At 39.6% G+C, this 27,221-nt stretch overlaps 1 protein-coding gene across 2 annotated transcripts; it reads left to right on the top strand.

Annotated features, from left to right (window-relative positions):
* Positions 1-5,599: 5,599 nt before the first annotated feature.
* On the top strand, positions 5,600-14,680 carry rha. 2 transcript variants are annotated; one of them, XM_067791490.1, is made up of 8 exons: positions 5,600-5,850; positions 5,907-6,084; positions 6,142-6,283; positions 6,339-6,473; positions 6,527-6,947; positions 12,816-14,035; positions 14,100-14,254; positions 14,338-14,680. In XM_067791490.1, the coding sequence occupies exons 1-8, from the start codon at positions 5,763-5,765 to the stop codon at positions 14,453-14,455; spliced, it is 2,457 nt and encodes an 818-aa protein (XP_067647591.1). In that variant the 5' UTR covers positions 5,600-5,762; the 3' UTR covers positions 14,456-14,680. The 2 variants fall into 2 exon arrangements, with proteins under 2 accessions (XP_067647591.1, XP_067647600.1); XM_067791499.1 differs by lacking the exons at positions 5,600-5,850; positions 5,907-6,084 and having other exon boundaries at positions 6,150-6,283; positions 6,327-6,473.
* The last annotated feature ends 12,541 nt before the right edge of the window (positions 14,681-27,221 follow it).

Below are 27,221 nucleotides of genomic sequence, written 5' to 3' on the forward strand. Positions count from 1 at the left end.
GAGAAACGGTAGTTTTCCGTCCTTCTTCACCTCAATTGTAAATTTAATACTCCTGTTGTATCCATTTAGAATATTTAGCAATTCTTCCACCGTATCAGTTTTCACAATTGCGAAAAGGTCATCGACGTATTTGGTAAGCAAACGTGGCTTATAAGGGGAGTCATCTTCAAATTTCTCCAGTAATTCTTCCATTACAATGTCTGCTATGACGGGGGATGCTGGGGAACCCATGGGCATACCGCAGCGTTGCTCATAAATTTTATTGTTTAATTTAAAATATCTATTATCTCTAATGCAGAAACGAACAACTTCTAGAAAAAGTTCTTTTGTGAGTGTGGTGTGGCTCTTTATCTGGTTCCATTTAGATGCTATAATTTCTAAGGCATGATCTACGGGAATGCTGGGAAAAAGTGAGATGACATCAAATGACACGAGACTCTCATCATCATATATGTATGTATCTTTTATTTTGTTTTTAAATTCAATTGAGTCTTTTACGTTATATTTGGACGATTTGGTTATGTTCGTGAGAATATTAACCACATACTTGCATAAATTGTACGAAGGGGAGTTGACAGACGAACAAATAGGTCTCAATGGGATATCTGCTTTATGAATTTTGGGCAGGCCATATAATCTAGGTGCATTGGACGTATTGCTTATTAGTTTGTATTTCTCTTTTAAATCTATAACTTTGTTTTTAAACAATTTTTCTACAATCTCGTTATTTTTTTCTTGTAATTTATTAGTGGGATCTCGTTTCAATACCCGGTATGCCGAAATGTCATTTACCAAAAGTTGTAACTTCTTTTCATAGTCCGACTTATCCATTAAAACGGTAACATTACCCTTATCTGCATTCAGAACCAATAAGTCTTTGTTGTTTTTTTGAAAAGTTTTGGCCGAGTGTAGGGTATCTAATACAAATTTGCCGCGCGCGCTATTTTTGGTTTTCTTAAGATGATCCCGTATTAGTGTTGTTAAATTATTCCTCTCAATCTCTTGCTGCTCTTTATCTTTGATAGTTTGAATGCAGTCTTCTCCGTCTGCTATCACCTTGACGTACTAAACTGCAACACCAACAACAAGCATTTGCCCAACAACATCAATAAGGCTCTCACAAAATTTATAGAAACGGTGGAATGTAAACTCTTGAACCTGATCATAAAAATTAAATATGAACATAAGAAACAAAATGAAAGAGAGGTAAGCACATTAACCAACAAAATAAACCAAACTCTTGATGCAGAAGATTCTACCGCGTTTTTTGAAAGCGGGAAACTCCTAATTAACAACCTTACCACAACAATTAGGAAAACACACACACAAAAATTCGAGAAGCTCAAAAACATACATAGGCAATCTCTTAACATTAAAAATATACCCCATTGGTTTCGTAATACTACGAAAACCGAGATCCCTACATATATTCAGTGGCTCCTCTCTTTAGGTCCAAAATACTCTTTGCCAACAACAAATAGTGGGTTCCCTTTATTCAAGGTGATTGCAGACGGAGAAGACTGCATTCAAACTATCAAAGATAAAGAGCAGCAAGAGATTGAGAGGAATAATTTAACAACACTAATACGGGATCATCTTAAGAAAACCAAAAATAGCGCGCGCGGCAAATTTGTATTAGATACCCTACACTCGGCCAAAACTTTTCAAAAAAACAACAAAGACTTATTGGTTCTGAATGCAGATAAGGGTAATGTTACCGTTTTAATGGATAAGTCGGACTATGAAAAGAAGTTACAACTTTTGGTAAATGACATTTCGGCATACCGGGTATTGAAACGAGATCCCACTAATAAATTACAAGAAAAAAATAACGAGATTGTAGAAAAATTGTTTAAAAACAAAGTTATAGATTTAAAAGAGAAATACAAACTAATAAGCAAAACGTCCAATGCACCTAGATTATATGGCCTGCCCAAAATTCATAAAGCAGATATCCCATTGAGACCTATTTGTTCGTCTGTCAACTCCCCTTCGTACAATTTATGCAAGTATGTGGTTAATATTCTCACGAACATAACCAAATCGTCCAAATATAACGTAAAAGACTCAATTGAATTTAAAAACAAAATAAAAGATACATACATATATGATGATGAGAGTCTCGTGTCATTTGATGTCATCTCACTTTTTCCCAGCATTCCCGTAGATCATGCCTTAGAAATTATAGCATCTAAATGGAACCAGATAAAGAGCCACACCACACTCACAAAAGAACTTTTTCTAGAAGTTGTTCGTTTCTGCATTAGAGATAATAGATATTTTAAATTAAACAATAAAATTTATGAGCAACGCTGCGGTATGCCCATGGGTTCCCCAGCATCCCCCGTCATAGCAGACATTGTAATGGAAGAATTACTGGAGAAATTTGAAGATGACTCCCCTTATAAGCCACGTTTGCTTACCAAATACGTCGATGACCTTTTCGCAATTGTGAAAACTGATACGGTGGAAGAATTGCTAAATATTCTAAATGGATACAACAGGAGTATTAAATTTACAATTGAGGTGGAGAAGGACGGAAAACTACCGTTTCTCGATACTCTTGTTATAAAAAAGAATAACCAATTATGTTTTGATTGGTATAAAAAACCTACCGCGTCAGGTAGATTAATTAACTTTAATACTAAACATGACAAATCTACAATAGTCAATACGGCCAGAAATTTTATCAACAGAGTTCTCTCGATCAGCGATGAAGTTTATCATAAAGAAAACATTAAAATAATAATAAATGTTCTAGAAAATAATGAATTTCCTACACGCATAATAAAAAACTTTATAAGAGATTATTATAAGAAACCCACTGCGAGGAAAAATGCCGAAAATAATAAAATATATAAATCGACTACATATGTGTCAGGCCTGTCTAACAGAATAAAATATTCAAATATTTATGACAAAGAGAAATGTAACTTAGCCTTTACCTACAATAATACGTTGCGACAAATTTTCAGTAATACCAAGAGTAGAATAGATAAATATGAGAAATCGGACTTGATATATAAAATTCTATGTAATGGTGACGGGTCCCACGTATGCGACAAAGTATATGTGGGGACTACTAAATCGAAACTAAAAACGAGGATTTCCGGGCATAAAACGAATATTAAAAATCGCAACAACCCTAATGATAGCAAAACGGCGCTAACACAGCATTGCAGAGAAACTGGACACTCTCCCAATTTAGAAAATGTAGAAATTCTACAGCAAGAGAGGAATTACAACAAACACTACATATTAGAGATGCTGCACATAATAAATACACCCAGCGACAAACGCATGAACTTCAAATCTGATACAATTGGTATTGCCTCTGCCTTTAGGCAGCTGATCAACAACAACAACAATAATAGATAAGAGCATCTTCCACTGTTTACCAAAGAGTTCACCTGCAGGCTGCAGCTGATATCACTTGAGCGGCGCTCACTACTCATTTAGATAACTTTCTGCTTATGTTCATTTTTTGTTTATGATAACGGCTGTGTGTTATTTACATTTTATTGTTATTTGCTTTGCACTGTTCGTAAACTTATATTTTTGTTACACTAGTCGACATATTGCATTCAAAAATGTAAGTTCTGTACTTGTGCAAATGTGTATTTTTATGATTTTAATATGTATGTTTGTTCTTTTCGTACCTAGTCCTGATGATGACTTCAGACTGAAGTCGAAATATCGACAAATTAAATAATATAATTGTATATCAAAAATTCACGTATTGTGTTTTATTAAGAATATACAAATATTTGGCCTAGAGCTCGTTTATATTTAAAAAGTTTTGTTTCTGTTAAAAGATATTTCCAAAAAAACAGAAACATTACCCCGAAATGTTCCGAAACCGGAGGTGGAGTTCAAAGTATTTTTGCGCAGAAGACTTTTCTGCATTGGCGGCCGGTTTAAGATTAAAATTAAATCCGCGCAAAACCCTTTTCAACAGAATTTTTTCCTGTGTATAACAAAGTTTACAACCATGTTTCAAATTGTTTTGCAAATATCTCTAATCCTATATATTTGGACGTGTATTAAGAATGTCATGCTGTCCTATAGAATTACTGCTGTAATAATGTGAAATGATAAAATGAAAACCAATTTTCATACGTTTGAACAGATTTATTAATTTTTTCATTTTATCACAAAACGCGAGTCGCCTCCCGTAATCTTAATACAACTTACACCTGTGCTAAATATGCTTTAAGGCCACAGAATTCACAGTCGGTGAAGATTACTGAGTCTTGTGTGAAATATATAAAATAAGGCTAATATCTCTAACTAGAAAGCATAGAAAACGTAGGTTTCCTTATTAAGCTTAGTATTATATCAAAATGTCCATAAAAAACCTCAAGAAAAATTTCGTTTGTCTAGCAGTACCATCCTCAAGAAACCTCGTACGCTTTCTGCTACTTTTTCTATGGAATTTTTAAAAATAGTTGACAGGGGAGCCCTGGTTTCACCAGGAAATATATGTGCGTCTCATTATTTCTTGAGCAGCGACCCTGTGAGGAGTCGCTGAAATACCAGGGGCAACAGTGACTTCATAAGGTTTTTGAGTTATCAACTCTATTTGAGCTAAAATGTTCTTTTTCCCTTGCTGAGTGTATTATTCTTAACTTAATTGAGCGTATTTTCAATTTGTATATGTTAATTTTGACACATTTTCTTTTGATGCAATGCTAAGTCTGATTTTTCGTCAAGCAAGGAAGTGACGCTTCATGAAGAACATTGCAATCAAGGAGATGTAAAATTTTCTAGGCCACTAATATTTCACGCCAAAAAAAATGCCTTAAATATTTCAATGAACTTCGTAATCACATAAAAAGTAGTAATAACTTGAACACTTTTAAAAAAAAGTTTACTGGAGTACTGTAAAGCCCTTTCAATAAGATACAGTTTTTTCCTTTATTTTTGCATGACATATCCGATACTGGAGCGCGAGAAGGAAATGGTAATAGCGGAAGCAGCAAAATACAATGCATCCGGCCCTAAGGAAAAGAAAACAGGTCGCCACGTGTAATTCCAGACTCACTTGCATTCCAAAGGCATCAATATAACAAAACTATATGATGTGTAATTAAAACAAGGCCAAACAAAAAGGGGGATTGGAAATACGTCCTTTTTATGTCCATGCATTCCGACAGAACATTACTAGGCAAAGTTGCGGAGTGATTGGAAACACGTTATTGCAAAAATGTAAGGCGCGAAATCTCCGAAGAGATTTTAGGCGGAACTTCTTCCAACGTCGTCCTTTAAATGTTTCACTTATTTTATGTCGACTCAGAACGGCGTCTGCAATGGAGTTTTCACTGAGAGCTTTTCATGGCAGAAATACACGCCGAGTGCATGCGCTGTCTAGGGGCGAAGCCGCTTAGAAAAATTTTCTTCTCATTGAAAAAACTTGTTTCTAAAATCTTGATATCGCTCTGCACGTGGCGTGAGCCCAGCATCTTCGGTGTGGTAGGCGGAGCTCGCTACCATCATACCACGGCGACTTCGACTTGTTCTCTGATACTTGGTTTAAAAAATAAACCCTATCTTCGTTTTACATCACTGAACATTTGCGACAATTGTGAATGCTTAAAAAAAAGAAGAAGAATTAACTCATTCCATTTTGCCACTGCCAATTGAGAAAATTCGAAAACTTCGTTACTTAACTTCCTTTATCATATAATTTTATAAAACAACTGATTATATTTTTTATAATATATAGAAATAATTTGTATAGAAAAATATAGCAAGTGTATGCCATGAGCAACACAGCATATTCGGCATCTGAAAGCGACGCTTCCGAAACCGCAGACAACACTTACTGCATATTTTTGCATCTAGTCGAAGGTAAACCAAAAGTGAAAGTGTTCCAAGAATAACTATTGAACATCAATTTTTTAAAGGTATTGGACTACATCGTCGCGATGGAGTAGGAGACTTCACTGAACGACACAAAGATAAGGTTATTCTCACTGCCACTTTAAACGGTGTAAAATTCGAAGTAGAGGGTCACTGTACAGAGACAGTAACAATCTTTAATAGCAATTGTATTTGGGAGTGTGAATTATGCGATATTAAGCGGTAGGTATTGTATTGTAATTCATCAGAAATGGATATGTAAATTTTTCGATTGTGTAGAATGAAAACTGATAATCGGCCAGTAAAACTTGAAATATTTATCAAAGGTGGTCGGTCAGATAACTCACCTCGGCGTGGAATCGGCTCACTTTTACTTCCCATAAGAGGTGTGCCAGTTGTAGCTGCGTTGAAGAATGTGCAAGTATGTTATACTATCTGAATGCTTTTCTGATCTGAAAAAAAAGTTCTTTATTTAGCTAAAGTTGCACTGGCATAAACTAAATGTGCTAAGTTCAGAGTGGCGCCAAAATAAGCCAGAAATCTATTTGATGTTGGTGATTGTTAAGAAGAATCTCATTGAAAATGGACAATTTGAAGCATTCCTAGGAAAGGTAATTGTCTGCATATAGCTTTAATTCATTTCAACGCCTATATCTTTCCATAGAAAAAGGGCATCATAAATGGGGCACTGTCGCCAAAGAATTCTGAGACATCTCTTATGTTGCAATCGCAAAACAACGTGTACGTACAGCTTCTCGAACAAGTCGGTCTTATACAAGTGGGCAATAACCCTGATGTTGACTGTGATATCTTCAATGTAGCTTTAACTTTCAAACATTTGAAAAACCTGAAAAAACTATTGGAGCCAGAAAAGAGTTACAGCCATGTAACTAGTAACTTTGTATTTCATTATGATTTTCTTGGTAGCGCTTCGCAACTTGAAATGATTTTGAATCCATCTGATAGCTATACCATTAACGAAAAGATATTCCTCAGTTTTAAGTCATCATTGAAGAGTTTGCGTACTTATTTTCAACGAATATTTTATGTACCTATAACTTTGTCTCTAAATGGTACTATTGTAGGTAAGTAAAAAAAATATAATAAATAATTTTTTTATAATGACGAAACTTCTAACAAAAACGGATCCAAGTTATAACTAAAAAACTCGGCAACTTTCCACTCTAAGCAGTCGACATTTTCTATAAATCTTGTAGGTGGTTACACGCACCATGGAGGTACAGCCCAATAATCCCAGTCAGGAACGATTTTATATGATTACGACCTATAGACCTATAGCTATTCTGCCTTTCCTTTCCAAGGTCGTCGAACGAATTTTGCACTGCCAGATAAATACTTATGTGCAGAATAATCTTCTCGCAGATTCCCAGTCTGGATTCAGGTCAAATCGTAGCTGTAAAACGGCGCTCCTATCGGTGATAGAGGATATTCGAGAACAAGTTGACAAAAATTTTACTGCTTTCCTGACTTCTCGACCATTCAAAAGCGTTTGACTCGGTCGACCACACCGTTCTCTGCAAGAAGCTGGACAACATATTTAATTTCTCCAACTGTGTAACAGCCCTAATCAGATCGTATTTGGCTGACCGAACTCAGGCAGTAAGTGTTGGTAGCAGAAAGTCTGACTTCGTCAGTGTTTTAAGAGGAGTCCCACAAGGTTCAATCCTTGGTCCCCTGTTATTTGTTTTGTATATAAACGATTTGCCTGGTGTTCTCAAGTATTGTAATATTCACATTTATGCTGACGATGTACAATTGTATATGTGCTGTCCTAGTGATCGTACCAGTTCATGTATTAATAACTTAAATTACGATTTGTGTCAAATTGGTACGTGGGCTTCTATGAACGGCTTATGTCTTAACCCTAAGAAGTCGAAATGTATAGTCATTCATAGAAGGTCACTAGATAAAAGTGGAATGGAAAATTTAATTTTAGACAACACTATTATAGAATACGTTGACACGGCAAAAAATCTAGGTGTAGTTTTTAACAAAACCTTGACATGGAAAGATCACATCTTCCGCACAGTGGGAAAAGTGTATGGGATGCTTCGTACACTCTGGCTTACACAATATTTTACTCCGTTACATATTCGTCTACTAATAGCAAAAGCGTACTTAATACCTACGCTCCTTTATGGTTGTGAGGTTTACTCCAATTGTGACTATGTATGTAATAGGAAACTTAATGTTGTTTATAACAACATTGCTAGATACGTCTATGGGTTGGAAAGACTTGACCACGTCTCTCATCATGCTTACAGGTTGCTAAACATTTCGATAACCTTATTAAACTTAAAACGCTCACTACGCTACATAAATTAATATATATGAAGGAACCTGACTATCTGTATCGGAGGCTAAATCTTCTGCAGTCGTCTAGATCTGTTCTCCTTACCCACTTCAGACATCGTATGCTAATATCTGATCGCCAGTTCTTCATTACTTCCAATACGTCTTTGGAACTCGCTCCCTTCTAGACTTAGGCTTATAAGCAATGCTCTGCTCTTCAATAAAGAATTAACAAGTTTCTATAATAACCTACACAATTAAAATACTGATTTCTTCTAAGCAAATGTACTCTATCATTCGTTTATTTATTTATTTACTATTTATTAAATATATTATTTATTGTAACCTTTTCTTAGCCATATTCATTAGCTTTAAGTTTCAAGTTTAAATTGGTCCTATTTTATGCCTTTTACCGACTAGCACTGTAAAATAATTTTTGCCAAATTGTTGTGCTGGGATGAATTGCCTAATAAATACAAATACAAATACGTTGAACCGTCATGACCCCCCTTCTTCTCCAAAATTTTAAAGGATGTAATTTTAGTATTCACTATACGGGATTTGGCAAATAATAAGACTAAATTTCGGAGCAGATAGTTGATAGCATGTATTAACATCAACACATACACGGTTATACCAGGAAATGAGGCAATCAAAACGTCAAAACGGAGGAAATTGCTTGCCACCCGCCACAATAGAGATGGAAGGTTGGAATACTACCATTTAAACACTGTTAACACAACAACAACAACAAGGTTGGCGCCAATACACTGAAATAACAGAAGAGGCGATACACGTGTACATCGATGGCTCCATTCCCCAGCGGGTTAGGGGCAAAGAATATACCCGAAGCTTGCATGCATGTCATAAGAGGCGACTAAAATATCCAAATTATTCAAGGGGTTGTGTAGCGCAAAATACAGCTCCTCCTTTCTCATCGAACTGGGGGGTGGGGCGGGATATCTAGATGGTTCAATATGACCGTTCCTGAGATGGTCGGGTTGTGTCTTGATGGTGCTTGTTAGCGGAACGTGCCGGATCTATATCCGGCAAAGGACCATGATGTTGTATTAACGATAAACAACAACAGAGGACCATCAACATCGATAACACTCCCTCAAAGATTTTGTCTTTATCGCACCAACAATAACCGATAGTTCCAAAGTAATGGAAGGAGTAGGGTATGCGGTATACTACAAGCTGCCAGATTACAGTAGTGTTTTTCAGGCGGAAGTAGTAGCCGTGACTAAAGCAGTAGAAACAGTTTAAGAAAATACCTTACTGCAGTTAATGTTGTTGTCTGCAGTCGCGTCAATTTTTACATTGGCAGCCAAGTAGCACAAAATCTAAAATAGTATTACGAGTGTTAGCAATCCCTGGAAAGAATCGTGGTAGGGAGAAATATGCATCTATATTGGTTACATGGACATATGGGAGTAGATAGAAATGAAAAAGCGGATGAGCTAGCTAAACGGGGCGCATTCCGCGAAGCTTGTACCGTAGAGGTTTTAATCAGATTGTGCGAGATTTAAATAAGGCGACAGCTGCACATAATCGACCCAGCAGAAAAGGCGTGGAACCAAGCGCGGGGCTGCAAAACCTCGAAGATCATGTGCAGGTCTTACAAGCTTATACTAACAAAGTTACTCTTATCATTGAAAAAAGGGGGCTGTAGGATCATGATGAGCATTCTGACAGAGCACTGCCTTCTGGCGTCACGTGACTTTAAATAACACCTTGTCAAAGCACGTCTACTTCATCGTCACTGAAAAACGCACTTTCATAAACTTCAAAAAAGGAAAGTTGGAAGAATATAAATCCTTTACAGACAGCCGCCTAGCTGCCCTCCCTATCCCGACTGATGCCCGCCAAGGGGAGCGTGCCTTCCGTAAGGTCACATTTCATTACCGCCGGGAGAATTCCCGAAATCCGGCCCCACTTCCCGGCGGAGGCCGCAAACTTAGCGAGAGAACGTGACCTTATAAGCCAGCTTGACCCAGGCGACCCCCAAATAAGGGATATAAACCAACGCATCAGATTGCTTGTAGATGAACACAAGCGGGCGAAATGGGAGGAGCACCTAAGAGGTTGTAACCTCTCTACCGGTGTGGGTAAACTTTGGTCCACCGTAAAGTCCCTATCGAATCCGACTAAGCACAAAGACAAAGTTTCCATCGCCTTTGGCGACAAAGTGCTGTCGGACGCGAAAAAATGCGCGAGCGCTTTCTGCCGACAATATATAATGCATCCTACGGTCTACAAAGATAGACGGAGAGCCAATAGACGCGCACATAAACACAAATTCAGCGCGTCATCAATCACCATCACCGCTAAAGAGGTTGAGGACGCCACTGGTCGTGCTAAACCATCCAAAGCAGTGGGCCCAGATGGCATAGCCATGCCGATGCTTAAAAACCTAGGGAAAGAGGGGTTCAAATATTTAGCGCATGTCTTCAATCTGTCTCTTTCCACCTTTGTCATACCTGAGAAATGGAAAATGGCCAAGGTGGTCCCGCTACTAAAGCCTGGGAAACCAGCTAACATAGGTGAGTCGTATCGTCCGATATCTCTCCTATCGCCAGTGGCAAAGACGCTTGAAGCCATTTTGCTCCCTTATTTCCAAGCAAATTTGCAGCTAGCCCCTCATCAGCATAGATTCAGAAAACTCCATAGCACTACCACCGCGCTGAATGCCATTAGCACCCAGATAAATTGCGGCTTAGATCAATACCCCCACCATAGAACAGTACTCGTAGCGCTAGACCTATCAAAAGCTTTTGATACGGTCAACCATGGGTCGTTACTGCAGGACCTGGAAGGGTCTACCCTTCCTCCATGTCTTAAAAGGTGGACCGCAAATTATCTGGGTGGTCGGCAGGCATCGGTGCAATTTAGAAACGAAACATCAAAACCAAGGAGAATTAAGCAGGGGGTGCCACAGGGTGGTGTCCTATCCCCACTTTTGTTTAATTTCTACATATCTAAGCTACCTTCACCACCGGAAGGACTCACAATCGTTTCCTACGCCGATGACTGCACAATAATGGCCACAGGCCCAGGCCCAAAGATCGATGCGCTATGCAATAAAATAAACGGCTACCGCCCTGATCTCTCCAGTTTTTTCGCCTCGCGAAACCTGGCATTATCACCGACTAAATCTTCCGCGACCTTATTTACAACATGGACGCCCCAAATGTCGACCATTTTGAACATCCACGTCGATGGCACTACGCTACCGACTGTCCGACACCCAAAAATCTTGGGTGTGACGTTTGATCGGGATCTACATTATGGTGAGCACGCAGCCGCAATTGTTCCGAGAATTCAGAGCCGTAACAAAATCCTCAAATCCCTCGCTGGCAGTACTTGGGGAAAAGATAAAGAAACGCTCATGACTACACACAAAGCAATTAGCCAGCCGATTACGTGCTACGCGTCACCCATATGGTCGCCAAGCCTAAAAATCACCCACTGGAAGAAACTACAGGCCTGCCAAAATACTGCTCTCAGAATCGCCACGGGCTGTCTTCTTATGTCCCCAGAACTCCATCTGCATAATGAGGCGAGAATACTCCCCATCAGGGAGAGAAATGAGATGCTGACCAAACAGTTCCTGTTGAATACCCAGAAACCTGCGCATCCCAACAGACATCTGATTGATGAACCAGCACCGCCTAGGGGCTTAAGGAGTCATCTCCGTAAGCATTTTGAGGAAATACGGCACCTGAGAACCCAGCCGTATGAAGTGAAAAAACACAAGCAGGTCCTTGGTGAACTCCATAAACAAGCGTCGGACCTTTATGCCGGGAATTGCCCGGTGAATCCAGTACTTAACGAAAATTATCCAAAACTTGCGGAAGAGGAACGCATACTCCCCAGGGAAACGCGTGTCACTCTTGCTCAACTTCGTTCTGGATACTGTAACAGGTTAAACTCTTACCTATCCAGAATCAACCCCGACATACAAAATGTATGCCCCGCTTGCAATGTGTCCCCACATGACACCAACCATCTCTTCAATTGTAATGTGGAACCAACGCCTCTAACACCCCTTTCCTTATGGTCCACCCCTGTTGAAACGGCAAGTTTCCTTGGACTCCCGTTAGAGGATATTGATGACAATTTGTGATCGGTCGCGGCTATTAGGTGGGGCGAGCATTGCTACAACAACAACAACAACGTCTCGTGCTTGTGCCCTGTGCTAGCCAGGCTAAGACTCCAGCTTTTAGAGTAACACAGCTATCAGATCTGAAAGCAGCGAGTATCATAGGGCTTAGAAAGCCTCTAGTATTTGCAGACGAAGCATTTATTTTATAACATAGTTCCTGGTTTCTAATTTTTTAGCATGATCGTTGCACCAACTGCTGGTAACACTATGAATTCATTCCGCCTATGTGAGTTCCTCACGGACCGGCCAGTACAATCTCACCATACATAGTTAACCAATTTGTACTGAACTCAATACTCATATCCAAATTAGGCGAGATTTTTTCAAAGTCAAGCTCAATGCATATATGTATATATGTACATATTTACAGAGCAATATTTTTGTAATTTTACTATGAGGTTTCGTTTCTGAACAAATTTAAATTTATAAAAAATTAAATTTTATTTTAATTATGGTTTCTTCTAAATTTTAGCAAGTTATAGAATAGACTTCTCAAAACTTTTGCCGGAAGATACGTTTTTCAACACAAATAAAAATTTTAGTAAAACTGGCAGTTTTTGTATCGATCGATTATGTAAACCATTGAGTCCTCGTGTCGCAAAGCCCTCGGTGGATTATTTATTTTCCATGCAACTAGTAACGAGCTTCTCCAAAAGATCTACATATGACTATGTCCCAATGAGTGAGGCATATACATCATATAAAATTGATAATAAAGGTACTGTTGATATTACGGAGTGTTTTAGAAATTTGGACTTTCCTAAAACTATACAACAAAAGCGTGCCCCATACGATCCTGGACAAGTGAGTAGCCGCAACTATAGTAATTTTGAAATCTATGAACACAATTATATGAAAATGCAAGCAGACGCTGTCATAATCGGCCGTGTGCTCGGAGAAAATAGTGAATTATTTGGTAAATCATCTGAAGACTTTTTAAAAGTCAAAGATGGTAGCAAAGACTCGCTGACACATCGATTAAGTAAAATGACAATGGACGAAAACTATGAAAAACTGACTCAGTCCCAAGACAGCATTTTAAATAATTTGCAAGCTAGAGCAAAATCGAGCACTACATCCAGCCAGACGAGTAAACTTTTAACACGCAGCGTTGCGGTCAATACCGATCCAATTGAACAAGATCCTGAAGAAATGACTATGAAAATCGTGCAAGAATTGGAAGAATGGAAGGCTCAGCAAATGGAACATTTCATACAAGGCTTAGAGCAAAAAGAGGTTGGTTATTTGGCTGAATTGGATAAACAATGGGAACAGCAACGCGCTATTTTGCAAGGTAGACTTGAGGCAAAGCTAGCTGCATGCGAGAAATTAAATGCAAAATTGGAAATAGCCCATGCTGAATTGAGCGCCAATGCATTAAAACATCAAGAAACTATAAGTATTGTGCAAACTGTGAAGCAAGATATTGAAAAAAGTTATGCGCAAAAATTTCAACAATTGGACGATGAAATGCAGCGTCTCAAACATGAAATACAACAACGTGCAGCAGAAAGTGCTGAACGTGAACTCGAACAAGCACAACAGCAGAACCAAGCAGCTGAAGCAAATGATTTGGAATCGGAGGAAAAGGTAGAAATGAAAATGCGTATTGAGCAATTGGAAAAGCAGTTGGCGGCAATGGAGAAGACACATTTCTCGGCTGAACAATTACAGGGCATGCTGGCGGATTTGGTTAGCTATAATATTAATACTATTTTGAATTAATTTTCGATTTTTAAGCAATGACTCATTTCAGCACAAGCAAACTAAATGTTTTTCAGATATAGAAAAGGCCAAAGACTTCTATAAGGCGCAATGGTCGAAATCTGCGAAGCAATTACACACCCTGCAAAGGAATATATTGAAGCAAAAGGAGAAGGCATTCGAAGAGAAACAGGATGAAAATATTGAGTAAGTTTTACTAATACAACAAATGAAATTTAAACAAAAACTTTTACTTATCTAAATAAATTTTTGTTTTCGAAATCTTTTAGGTTCTGCTTAGAAGAAATACTCGAAGAAGAACAAGAGGCCTTAAACAGTGACCGTAACGAATTGAAATATATCAAGAATTTACTTTATGAATCCTCAGGCGACGACAATGATGATTAGTTAACACTTAAATCTTACTTAACAAAGACTACTCTGGTTTTGTTGTATTAACTGCACAAAATTTAACTGTGATACTTGAAGGTACTTTTTGCATACACTTTTAAATGATAGATTTCATACCATTAAAAATATATAGCAATTGTGTCAATTATTGATATAAACTATTTTTATCAATGCCATTTTTATCGTGGCTTTATATATATAAATAAAATATTTTTTAATAAATTCTAATTATATGAATGTACTTATTTCCTTGTTTGTCCCTTTATCGTTAAATTTTTTGGTCGGTCAACAGCTCGCGCCAGTTGCTTCTTCGGTCAGCTAACTGGCGCCGTTTGCTAACACCAAGGGAACTAAATTCCAGAGGGAAGCGGGCCGCCATTGTCTTTTGCTTCCATATGCGGGTTCCCATAAGAATTCCGAGCCTATCCTAGCCAACGTAGCCACTGAATACCCTTCATACAAAATTACGTAATTCTCAAGGGTAATATAATATATGAAATTCAAGTTATGCTTTTATATAAATTGAAGTGTTGTTCATCAATAATTTATTTATAGAACAAACAATAACCGTAGACCGCAAATGTTTTTACAATCCGAATTAAAATGATGTGATAACTCAGCAGTAATTCAGAAGTGGAATATAATATACTGCTAACCCCATGAATAGGCCTACATTCGGGAGTTCACCCTTTCAAAGCAGTAACGAGATAAGGTAAGTGCATAATAGAAACCAAATGATTCATATTGAGAAGTTAAGACAGTACAAGACAGTAAAAAATACGCTCGAAAAGTGAACTTCACTACGGCTAAATATTTGGATCAAGTACTCGAAATCGGTTCCTCACTAGGGTAGGCACCTTGTCGTTGGTGTGAGGGCTTAGCCGAACTCCATAGCGCCCTACTATGAGGCGGAGCTGTTTAGGACTGACATCTACGCTGTTTGGCCTCATAGGAGGGCGGCGGGATGTCGGTGACCAAGAACTGCCAACCCCCTAATCCAGGGTGTTATGCGGACCGTGCTTATTGGACGATTTGCAGCCAGGGGATAAATTCGGCTGTATTCGAACCGAGCCTTTCCATACCATAAAATTTATTAAAAACATAATAGAAGGAACTTTGCCTGCGTATTTGAGGACTGATATAAAATATGTAAAAGATATGCACTCTATAAATACTCGTAACAAAAATGATTTTAATCTGCCGGCTTATAAAACTGAAGCAGACAAATGTAATCTGTATTATAAATGTCTTAAATTCTATAATGAACTACCGAATGATATTAAATCATGTCATTCCAATAAATTTAAACAAAAATTGTACAATTATTGCAGAACACTACCAATTTAGTGCTGGACAGGGGGCTTCCATAGCATCGATAGAAGTGCAGCGAAACTATACTGCTATGTAGCGCCAAGACTTCCAAGCTCTTGTACGCATACAAAAAAGGTTGCAGAAGCACATACTGAAACGCATCACTCGATTAACTCAGTGCATCGCCGTGCAGATGTTGCCTTCGCGCTTTACTAACATGCGTAAAATCCCTACATACTACACAAGCACAACGCTTTGTTCGCATGATCTGGAAGTCTCCCATCCATAGTACTCCAAGGTAGGACATAGATGTAACTATTCCAGATTGCATATTCCAGAAGACAATTATAAACATGTAAAATAGATTAGAGTTGGCTTAGGAAAGCCGTAATAAATAAATACATTACATTACATTATACCGGGCCACCTCGGGAAGTATTAATGTCCTTACCACAGTAAGGGGCGCTGCTGTGGCGAACGGTTCTTTCCCCGTATATATTACTGGACCGCTGAGCCCGCCTTGTCGGGCAGGTGGTCGTACGACCAAGATGAACGACTCATTACCTGATTTCAATAAGGACGATGTAAAGAGAACTGAGTCGCATTCCAGGGACGACAAATACGAATTAAGCGATGCGTCGGACTCGGGGAGCGAGAGTAGTGCTGATTCAATGAACTCCGTGTTGGAGAAGCACTGTAGAAGAGTGGAGAAGGGTACGGAGCAGAGGAAGTAAAAGAGCTCTCTCGCAGTACCGTTCAGCACTAAGAATTGTACAACGCTTGGGAGCAGTGGTCGACCCAACAGAAGTGGAGATCGAGCGCTTGGAATGGGCCCATGAAGCGGTAGAAGTAGGTCGAAGGCAGTTCAAAAGGTTCGCTGCGAGAAACCCTCGGTTCTGCAACCGGTACGCGGAGGAAGAAGCGTCGAATGGCAGAATGAAGAGGCAACGTTCGGCGGAAGGCGACAAGCCTGCTTACAAGAGGCAGAAAGAACCCAATCCTAGAGCCGCGAGGCAGGGTAGTCGCATAGACAAGACAAGTAGGCCCAAAGCTGTAAGACAGATGGGCTCCAATAGCGAGGTAGCAACTACCTCGAAAGCTGCGAGTAAGAGAGAAGTTCCAATTACGGAAGTAGGAGATAAGCTAAAGGGAGATAACGCTAAAACTCCGGCTTTCTCGGAGGCGCTAAAGGGAGTTAACGCTAACACTCCGGCTTTCTCGGAGGTGCCAAAGGGAGATAACACTAAGACGCCTGCTTTTCCCGAGAAGATGAGTGATGTGGCAAAGCAGTCACTGACTGTGGCGCTGGATGATCGTAGCAGTCCTTTCGGCACTGATGACATGATACGAAACTTTTATTCTCTCTCAATTCGTTTCCAGGAATGGGTCTTGAAGTTCATTCGATTGTAAACAAAAGTTCGTTCGTTTCCAAGAATGGGTCTTGAACATCAGATGGCTATAGAGTTGCCTAAACTAACCAAAAAACAAAAACTCCAAGAAATCCGGTCGGTTTCATTATTTTCAAAAAATCAGCAAGTAAGGTGATAAAAACTTATTAAAATTTATAAAAAAGGCAGTTTTGTAGAAATATTTTGTGGTAGATAAGTGAAAAAATATGAAATAATATATTTCGATTGCGTTGCTTTGCTTTGTTGCGCTGGCACCGCCATAAGATAACAATGAACGGCTAGCCCCTTTTTCACTTTGATGCGACCAAAATGGTTATGTACATACATATGTATATCCACATACAATAAAAAACGCAAAAAATTTATAAGAAATTACGAAATTAGATCACTTGATGAAGTATCTGCGTTGTCGTCCGCAAAAGGCTGTTAATTATACATGTTGCGTTAACCTATACGAATACCTACAATTTATCTCAGCTGTCAAAAGTGGAATGTTGCAACGCTCCACAAAAACCTGGCCTTTATGCATCCATTTACATCAATGCGAAGACTAAGAAGCTGACTTTTTCTCCAATCGAAAGCTGCTATCAAAACCCGTTTCGTGTGCAGCCCTTCGATGAAAGGTGTTGTCACTGATAAATTTTCCACGGCTGAAAAATAGTTATTTTTTCTTCGGATTTGTAATCCTGACAAAAATTCGAGTTTTTTGATATCCCATTTGACAATCTTGAGTAAGTTTTCAGTGAAAATTATAAATTAAACCTTTACCATGTAAAATACCCCAAAGTTATTCTGAAATGCCCAAATTTGATTTTGAGTATGATGGTATCTATGGCCAATATTATAAAAAATGCACATTTTCACGCGCTCTCAGAGAGCGAGAAGTTTCATATCATGCCATCTGTGCCTTTCGGACAAATGACTACTGAAAGGTGGAGATCTGTGGAAAGGGAGCTTTTAGCTTAATGCTTAAGATGATGCGGGAACAACCAAGTAAGCCCTTTCCAACCTTTGATTCGGGGGTATGGTATAATGGTGTGAATATGATAGCGTGCGACAACATAGCGAGCTTGCGGTGGCTGGAGGAAGTGGTTCCAAACCTCCAAAGGCAAGACACGAACGCGCGGTTTGAGGTGGTGGATAAAGCGCAAAACCCTACGGTACCAAAAGTTAAGGTATGGATACCATGCGTGATGAAGTCGGAGGATACACTGCGACTTCTGCAGAATCAGAATCCGAACATACCGACACATGATTGGAAGGTACTTACTGTATCTCGGCCCACCGAGGATGGTCAGTTCTACATCTTCCAAATAAACAAGCAGGCGGAGGATATTTTGTACACGCAGGTTGGCAAAATGTCCTTTGGCACTGGCAAAATCTACCTGCAACTCAGGAAAAGAAGTCCCGAGGATAAAAACCCTAACACGCTAGAGGTGGGCGAAGTCGAAAAGGACCTCAAAAGCCTAAGGGAAAGAAGACAGGTGGAGGTCCCCGACGTCACCACGAACGTGCTAGAAGAGGACCAACCGCTAAATGGTGCAGTGACTCGCACAGAGGAACACCCGGCACAACAGTCACGAGAGGCTGAAGGGGACTTCGAATACTCTAAACCAAAAGGGCAAGGGGAGGACGACGACGTCACGACGCAGGTTCTGGAGGGGGACAAACAGCCCAATGGTGCTGCGAGTCCTACAGATACACCTCCAACACAGTAAAGTGGCGTCGAGCGAACTCCTCCTAACCCTTGAGGAGGGTTCGTTTGACGTGGCGCTGATCCAGGAGCCGTGGCTCTCATCGGGAGGAAAGGTTTCTGGACTTAGCGCGCGCGGATTTGACGTTTACTACGCGCAAACGGAAGGACGGGTGCGAGCTGTAGTAATGGTAAGGAAACAGCTGCATTCATATACGCTGCCTAATTACACCACTGAGGATCTCGTAGCCGTGGCCGTTGAGCAAAAGAATAAGCAGGCATTTATCCTGGCGTCCTGCTACATGGCCCATGCTGCGGAGGTTCCACCGATGGAGTGCAAAAGGTTAGTACAGGGGGAAGGGCGCAAAGGGCGGTTGCCAACAGGGGAAATGTCCCTACATACATTGGTCCAACATCCAGCAATGTTCTGGATATTACATTGAGCTCCGAGCGTGATATATCAAGGTATGATTGGATGGTTCTTGATAAACCATCCTTCTCCGACCATGCGTATATCAGCTTCAGCATGCCCCTAAAGAAGGTAGAGAAGGGAGGAACCTTTAGAAACCCTAGGTCAACGAACTGGACTAAATTCCAGAAACATGTGGAAAAAAAACTGGGACAACCCAAAGAGGTTGCTAATGTAGAGGTACTGGGGGAAAGAACGTGTATTACGGGAGTCCCTGTCGTGAAGACTTACCTCCGGTGTAAAACACAGATCAATGTCCGTTGATCTTCGGCCCAACAAGTTGGTACCAAATCGGTGAGCTGGGGTGTTCAAGTCAACCAGCCTTGGTTTGGCCGAGGAGGACTATCCATCCTCCTCTTCCATTTTCGGGTAATGGCACCCGGTTACACGGCAACTCCACCGCGAGTTCCGTGCTTGCCTCAGAGTCCCTCTTTCATTGATTTTGATATCTCGATATCTGATTAACAAGTTAACCAGATTGAGATATTGTGTTTTTGTCGCAATTTAGGAATGTGACGAACCTTTTCTGTCCTGCAGTGTTACAACAATGTATAAATACATTGTTAACGACGGAGCTTGGTTTTGCTTAGATATTGCTTAAAGGGCCGCACTACGTTGACAAACAAAGTGAGCTTGGCATCCAATTATGCTCCGTCTTAAAACACCATCACAATTTAAATCAAGGGATGTGACCAACCTTTTCCGCACACAGACCTGTGAGTGCCGAGTGCCCGCCTCAACAATGCCCCTCGACATCGCTTGAGGCCACACTACGTTGACAAACATTGTGTGCCATATTGTCTACTATTGGCTTCCATTTTTGCTACTAATTTCGCTCCAATTTCCACTCAATTACGCAACAATTATGCACCGATTTGCCTCCAAATAAACTCCTACCACAATTAAGGGATGTGGCCAACCTTTTCCGCTCACAGACCTGTAAGTACCGAGTACCTGCCCCAGCAACATCTTTGCATTGCAGTCCGCCACACTGCAGTGATTTGACAACGTCAAATCTTGCCACATATAGGATATGGCCATCCACACAGCGAACGCCTCCTATTCGCTTACGCAGTCTAAAGCAGCCTCAAACATCTCAAAAGACGAGATGAGCACCGGCCCACTCGTACAATTATCGATTGTTTTTCGGCTGACGATATACATGCGTTCTTTCACCATCTTTCGTCAACTTATTTGCAGCATTTTGTCACAAATTAAGGGATGTGACCAACCTATCATCTGCCCCTCAGGGTCAGTTTCTCAATGAAATTGGGACTGCCGTGGCAAGCATGAGACCGAATTCCCTTGGGTCTTGGGTCCCCAAGGGAAAACAAGTCTACTCAGAGCGTGTGTCATAAGTGAACTCTATTTGAAACCACAGCCACCGCGATGCTCCCACAAGGGGGCCATCCCAGGACAGGAGGTGAGACCTGAGTACAAAGCATCGTTCGATGCAGTGCACCAGATCACACTGGCTTCTCCTGCTCCCGCGGTAGCAGTTTTTATAAAGACCTTGCCTAGGGTCTCACAGGGTGATACACCGCGTCCACCCTGCTACCTTTCGAGTAAAACACCTAACTCATGGATTGGGTACCCATGGTATTATGGTCGCCTTTTACGACCGGTATACCTACCGTGGGCATATTCTAACCCCTAACCCACAGGGGGAGGGTACTGGAGGAGTCGAATGAATTCCTAACAAGGACGTTTATGACTGCGTATAACAAAGCTTGCCCTCTAAGAAGATTCAGAGGAAAAGCAAAGCCGCCATGGTGGAGCAATGAGCTGAGTCTTCTATGAAGACAGGTAAAAGAAATGTTTAAGCTCGCAAAGGCCGCGGAAAGCGAAGCGTGTCGGGACGAGTACAGGGATCTACTGAGGATCTACAACCGTTAAATTACAAGGGCGAAGAGAAACTCATGGAAAAGTTTCTGTACGGACATAGAGTGCTCCAGAGAAACAGCACGGTTGAAAAAAGTCCTAGCAAAGGGAAACATAGTCCAGGGGCTAATAAAGAAAGATAACGGGGAATGGTCACGTAATAGTGAGGAATCCCTTGAGGTGCGTGGATAGGGCGCTTCGGGATTTTCATACCTGTGCATCTAATGTCGGGTTGAAAGTCAATGCGGAGAAGACGGATATGGTCTTATTAACAAAGAGGTACAAGGTCCCAAATTGGACCAGGCCTAAGTTAGTAGGTGACCTTACAGGAGAAACCTTGCATAAAATATCTAGGAATCATCCTAGACAGTAAGCTGTCATGGAAGCTCAACGTGGAGGAGAGGGTCAAGAAGGCCTCAACGGCACTCTATGCATGCAAAAGAATGCTGGGGTGTACGTGGGGCCTATCGCCCTCTTTTTCTCATTGGGTTTTTACAGCGATTGTAAGCCCTATTCTATACTATGGAGTTCTTGTTTGGTGGAAAGCCACACAAAAAACAACATACCTCAAAAAATTAGAGGGGGTATGCAGACTATCGATGCTTAGCATTACGGGAGCCCTGAAAACAACCCCGACGGCTGCACTGTATGCCATTCTGCACATCCCACCTGTACACCTGGTAGCAAAGAACAAAGCGTTAACGACCGCAACTAGGCTCGGTGCTTCGGGGCAGCTTGAGCGCCGACCATATGGCCATAGTAGTATAGCGTCATCAATCACAAGACGAACAGACTACATGATTCCCTATCTGCGCTTCGAGGGAGATCTTAAGGCCACAATAGAGGTGGACGGTTGGCGCAAGGATGCGCAAATGGCGGACGAGGCGATACATGTGTACACCGATGGTTCCAAATTAGTGGAAGGAGTAGGGTCTGCGGTATACTGCGCTGATCCGGAAATAAGCAGATCCTACAGGCTGCCGGATTACTGTAGCGTTTTCCAAGCGGAAATATTAACCGTAACCAAAGCAATAGAAACCCTGAAGGAGAATAGCTTAAGCTGCAACCGTGTTAACTTTTATATTGACAGTCAAGCAGCAATTAAGGCAATAATTTCACATAGCACAGCATCTAAATGCGTGTTAGAGTGTAAGCAGTCTCTGGAGAGAATCGGGACAGGGAGAAGCATACATCTATATTGGGTCCCAGGGCATATGGGAATAGATGGGAATGAAAAAGCGGACAAACTAGCTAAGAAGGGCGCATCCCTTGAAGCTTGCTCCGTAGATGTCCCAATTAGATTGGGCGAGATTAAGCGAAGGCGAGAGGTGCACATGATCGACCAAGCGGAAAGGCGTGGGTTCAAGCGCGGGGCTGTAAAGTGTCGAAGATTATGTGTAGGTCTTACAACCTTAGCCTAACACAGTTGCTTCTATCATTAAAAAGAGAGGACTGTATACTCATGACGGGTATTCTGACTGGACACTGCCTTCTGGCGTCACATGCCTTTAAATTAGGCTTGTTCAGTGATAGCAGATGTATGAAGTGCCGGTTGGAGCAGGAAACGATCGAGCACGTTCTGTGCTCGTGCCCTGCACTTGCCAGGCTAAGACTCCAGATATTAGGAGTGATACAGCTGTCAGATCTAGAAGCAGCAAGTGGCTTAATTCCTAGGAAGCTTCTAGTATTTGCCAAGAGGACGGAGTTATTTTATAACATAGGTCCTGGTTTTTGATAGGGTTTTTCAGTTTGGTCGTTAAAACAAGCTTCTGGTAACACTACGGACTCAATCAGTCTATGTGAGGTCCTCATGGACCGGCCAGTTCAACCTACCTAACCTACCTACCCGAAATCGGTTTGATTCTTGTAATTATGGCATGCCAATCATCAAATCTCCAATATAAAAAATTGTGGGTTTTACAAACTTAATTACTGCAGTTGTTGCCTATAGGATCCTTAAAGCGGCGGCCGCCGTGGTGTGATGGTAGAGTGCTCCGCCTACCACACCGAAGATCCTGCTTCACGCCCCGGGCAAAGCAACATCAAAATCTTAGAAACAAATTTTTTCAATTAGAATAAAATTTGGCTAAGCGGGATCGCCCCTTGGTAGTGTTTGGCAAGCGCTCCGAGTGTATTTCTGCCATGAAAAGCTTGCCAGTGAAAAGTCAGTACAGTTTCTTCAGAGATATTCACCTTTCTACATTCTACATTTCAAAAATCTTCCAAAATTTTATTATTTTCGTTTTAATTTTAACTGACAGAAATCATTCGACTTCATTGGAAGCAAAAACTTTACTCTTGTTATATAAAAAATATACCTACAACTTTTGTGGTATCTACGTTTTCTTGCGAGATATAGTTATTTAGAGTGTTCAGTCCCTTTTAATATTGAAATTGTTTAAACTTTATAGTATGGTTACCAGGGCATTTTTTAAGGATTTTTCACTAGGTGGCCAAAAGAAAAATATCTCCTCGACATGACTGACCATACCGGTCAGCTTTTGAATATTGCCATTTTTGGTCCAAAAAAAAACATGCTGTGGCAACCGTGGTTGTGACTCACTCATACCAAAACATTTGCAATAAAACAAGTAATCCCAGGAATAGTTATTTTTCATATCCAACTTATTATATACTTGCCCAAAATTTTTTTATTATATGCTGACAAAAATCCTCGAGCACGTGCAGAATTTGTAGAATTTATATATGTCACGGAAGTCGTGAGTACCTATGTTCTTTTCCATATAAATCCTCATCGACAGTATATTTGATGAACTATCATTAGAGTTGGGATTCTACCGGGTATTTACCATTTTTATGGGTAAATACCGGGAAAATACCCGGAATATTCCTTTTTTGTATCTTTTTTTGGGGTATTTAAAAATCGTTTGAATTGAGGCTGCTTGGAATTACAATTCAGCAATTAAATTTATACGTCATTTGAAATTTAAAAAATTTCGTTTTGATTTTAAACAAACAACCCAGCAAACACTCGGAGTCAACAATTAGTCTGAAAGGAGTCCAAACTTTGGATCGTTTGCACTCGTTATGAACTCATTTAGGAGCCTGAAGCGAATGCTATATGCTTATATTTTGCCTGTAACATAAGTCTTATACAGGCCTCCTTCCGATATCATATATTGGCGTCATATACTGCTAATTTTGATCCTTTTAATGACACTATTTCAGGGCTTTTAGGAAGAATTTTTGACATATATCCGAAGCGAAAAACATAGGGGAGAAAATTGTTGTGATAAAACTCACATGAGGATAAGATAGAAATGAAATAAGTATTAGTTAAATTATTATTTATTTAGAATAAATTGTCGCAGAAAAATTTCAGAGTTTTTATTCCGGAGCTGCCTAGTTTATTAATTTTAATATTTTTCGTTTGTTTATAATTTCATCAAATCGGAGTCATAAAAGGCTCTCAGGTGATAGCATTTTTGAATCTTTTGAACCATATTAAACTCCAGAACTGTAAGAGAATATTTATAAGGGACACATATTTACCCAAACAAATCTACCCCTCAAACAGGCTCACGGCGCTCATAATTTAAGAATCCGAAACGAGTCCAAAATAAGTGGGCAATGTAGGAATCAGAAAAGCGTCGAAACGCGTAGTAGGGTACAAGAAAATTTAATTTTTGCCCTTTATTTAACGGCCTAAAAGCTCCTAACCTAGCATGCAAAAATTATCATTTATCAACTATTTATGTTCGTCACAGCGAGTTGAAAATGAATTACATTTGTACATTATTTTTACCCTTGCTATTCTTTTATTGTATAAGCATCGACTTTTTTCCGCTCATGGACGCTTCTCGACATTTTTAGTGTGACCGCAAAACTGTCACGCTCTGTCCAGGTGTGTCGAACTATATATGATCCCAATAACTGCTGACGATGCCTAATAAATAGGCCATATAGGTGTCAGATAATCAGAGTTTATTAGAGTTAAAAATGACGCCGGAGAGTTCCATTGGAGTATAATGTGAGCTGTTTAAACGCCTTTTAAGACTTATGTCGGACTCTTTTTTAGGCTCAAATGATATACGTTAATAGACTCATATAGGACGACCATAACAAGGAGGAAATACATTGGTTTCGGTCTCCCAAATGAGCACATACCGACTGTAAACGCTCCAATTTAGATATTTTCCGACTCTTTTTCGACTTAAAATGTTTACTGGGTAAACTTAAATATTTGCAACGGCATGCATTATTGGCTAAATATTTTTGAAAAACGCTGGATTACAGATTAAAACTAATTCAACCGATAGCATAATGGATAACTACCCGCCAATATAGGACAAATTGGGTACATTTTGGATTGAATTTGTGTGTTTGTTTCCCACATTTTCCAAAAGATTATTTTTACCCTTATTTTGGGTAAATATTTGGGACTTTACCCATTTTTACCATATATAACCAATTTACCGGGTATTTACAATTTGGGTATTTACCCCTTTCCCATCTCTAAAGCATATATGACATTACTTTAATTTTGCTTGGATTCCAAGCTAAAAAAACTGACGAAACTTTATCGGAACTTCAAAACACAAAAACAATTTCTATCATGAAAAAGCGATACCACTATTCCCCCATAATTAGTGAGTTTGGCATGTTTTTGTTTATGTATTACATTTTATTTTTACATTAACATTTTTAACAATAAAAACAATGCAAATAACACGCGAAAATTATTTCGGTCTCTAATGGTTTACTTTTTTCACACGAATGTTGATTTTAATTGTGTTTTTATGCACCAAATTTTCAAACTAAAAACAAAATTTTCATTTGTCAGAAAAAAATAAAGAAAAAACGGCCGAATGTCAAAAAAACCTATCGAAAAACAAACTGGCTCGTTCGTTTTTAATGAACTAGGTTGTATTTTTCTTGTATTTCGTTAGTTTTTTAAAATATAGTTTGCACACTTACACCGGTACTGAAGCCGCATTAGGAGGGAGTGCGGCAAAAAATTTAAGATAAAATACAAGAAAAAATACTCGAAAATAAAGTAGTGTCATATAGGTATAACTATCATTCATTCGTTGATAAATTTCTTCGATTAGCACCAAAAACCTTCATTAGAATTAGCAAGTTATATATTTTTTGACATTTTGGGGAAATCATGTATGTTCAGAAAATTTCTAACATTATTTCAGTTAGGTGTTGTTCACGTATTTTCGAAATTTAGTTGTGGCCAGATTATGATTACTACGTGGCCACGGCGGACTACTACGTGGCCATTTGGCCACGTTCGTATTACTTAAAAAATGCCCTGATGGTTACGGCTAGGGCGTTATGGTATGACACTATTGACACTACAGTCAACATGCACAAAAAAATTAGAAACCAAAAGAATTCAGAAATGCCTACTCCTTCGGGTCAGAAACTTTGCGGTAATTCAGTTAGCAGCAATAAAACAATTGCCATAGATGAATGGATTTGCAACTCTTTGTTTCGAGAGAGCGCTGTCAAAATGCACATTTTTTATAACATTTATCAATGATGCCACTCCAAACAAAAATGAATAGATATGAAAATGGGGATTTTTGACATAAATTTCGGCGATTATAGTTTCAATCATCTAATAAAATGATAGTTGTAAAATATTTATTTCTTTAAACTTATTTTACAATAATACGACTAGTTAGAGTTAAATATAAACAAATCTAAGTAAAATTTACATTTCAATTAAATTACTTAGTCAAATATTGTAACGCATTTAACTCGCAGTGAAAACCATATATTCTTTTGAAATTTCAGTAAATCGGACCTATGATATAACAGTTACCATTATTTAATGGATAGGGCTTATCCTACATGTCTGGCGTTCCAGGTTCTGTGATCAAAATGGACTGGTTGCATCGGGAGTTCATATTTACAAAACCTGTTTTTAGTGATAACTTTTGAATGGGAAATAATATTTACCCTCCGCCTTCGAACTAATAATATATAGACTAAATTAAGTATTTTTATCCTTTTTCCCATAATTTT

This window comes from Eurosta solidaginis, chromosome 1, assembly GCF_040869045.1.
Source record: "Eurosta solidaginis isolate ZX-2024a chromosome 1, ASM4086904v1, whole genome shotgun sequence".
Classification (NCBI taxonomy): domain Eukaryota; kingdom Metazoa; phylum Arthropoda; class Insecta; order Diptera; family Tephritidae; genus Eurosta; species Eurosta solidaginis.

Excerpts from the sequence above, each read along its gene's own strand:
- rha (XM_067791490.1), top strand. The coding sequence starts at position 5,763 with ATGAGCAACACAGCATATTCGGCATCTGAAAGCGACGCTTCCGAAACC. Across the intron at positions 5,851-5,906 it reads ATTTTTGCATCTAGTCGAAG|GTATTGGACTACATCGTCGC; the intron begins GTAAACCAAAAG and ends AATTTTTTAAAG. Across the intron at positions 6,284-6,338 it reads CTGCGTTGAAGAATGTGCAA|CTAAAGTTGCACTGGCATAA; the intron begins GTATGTTATACT and ends TTCTTTATTTAG.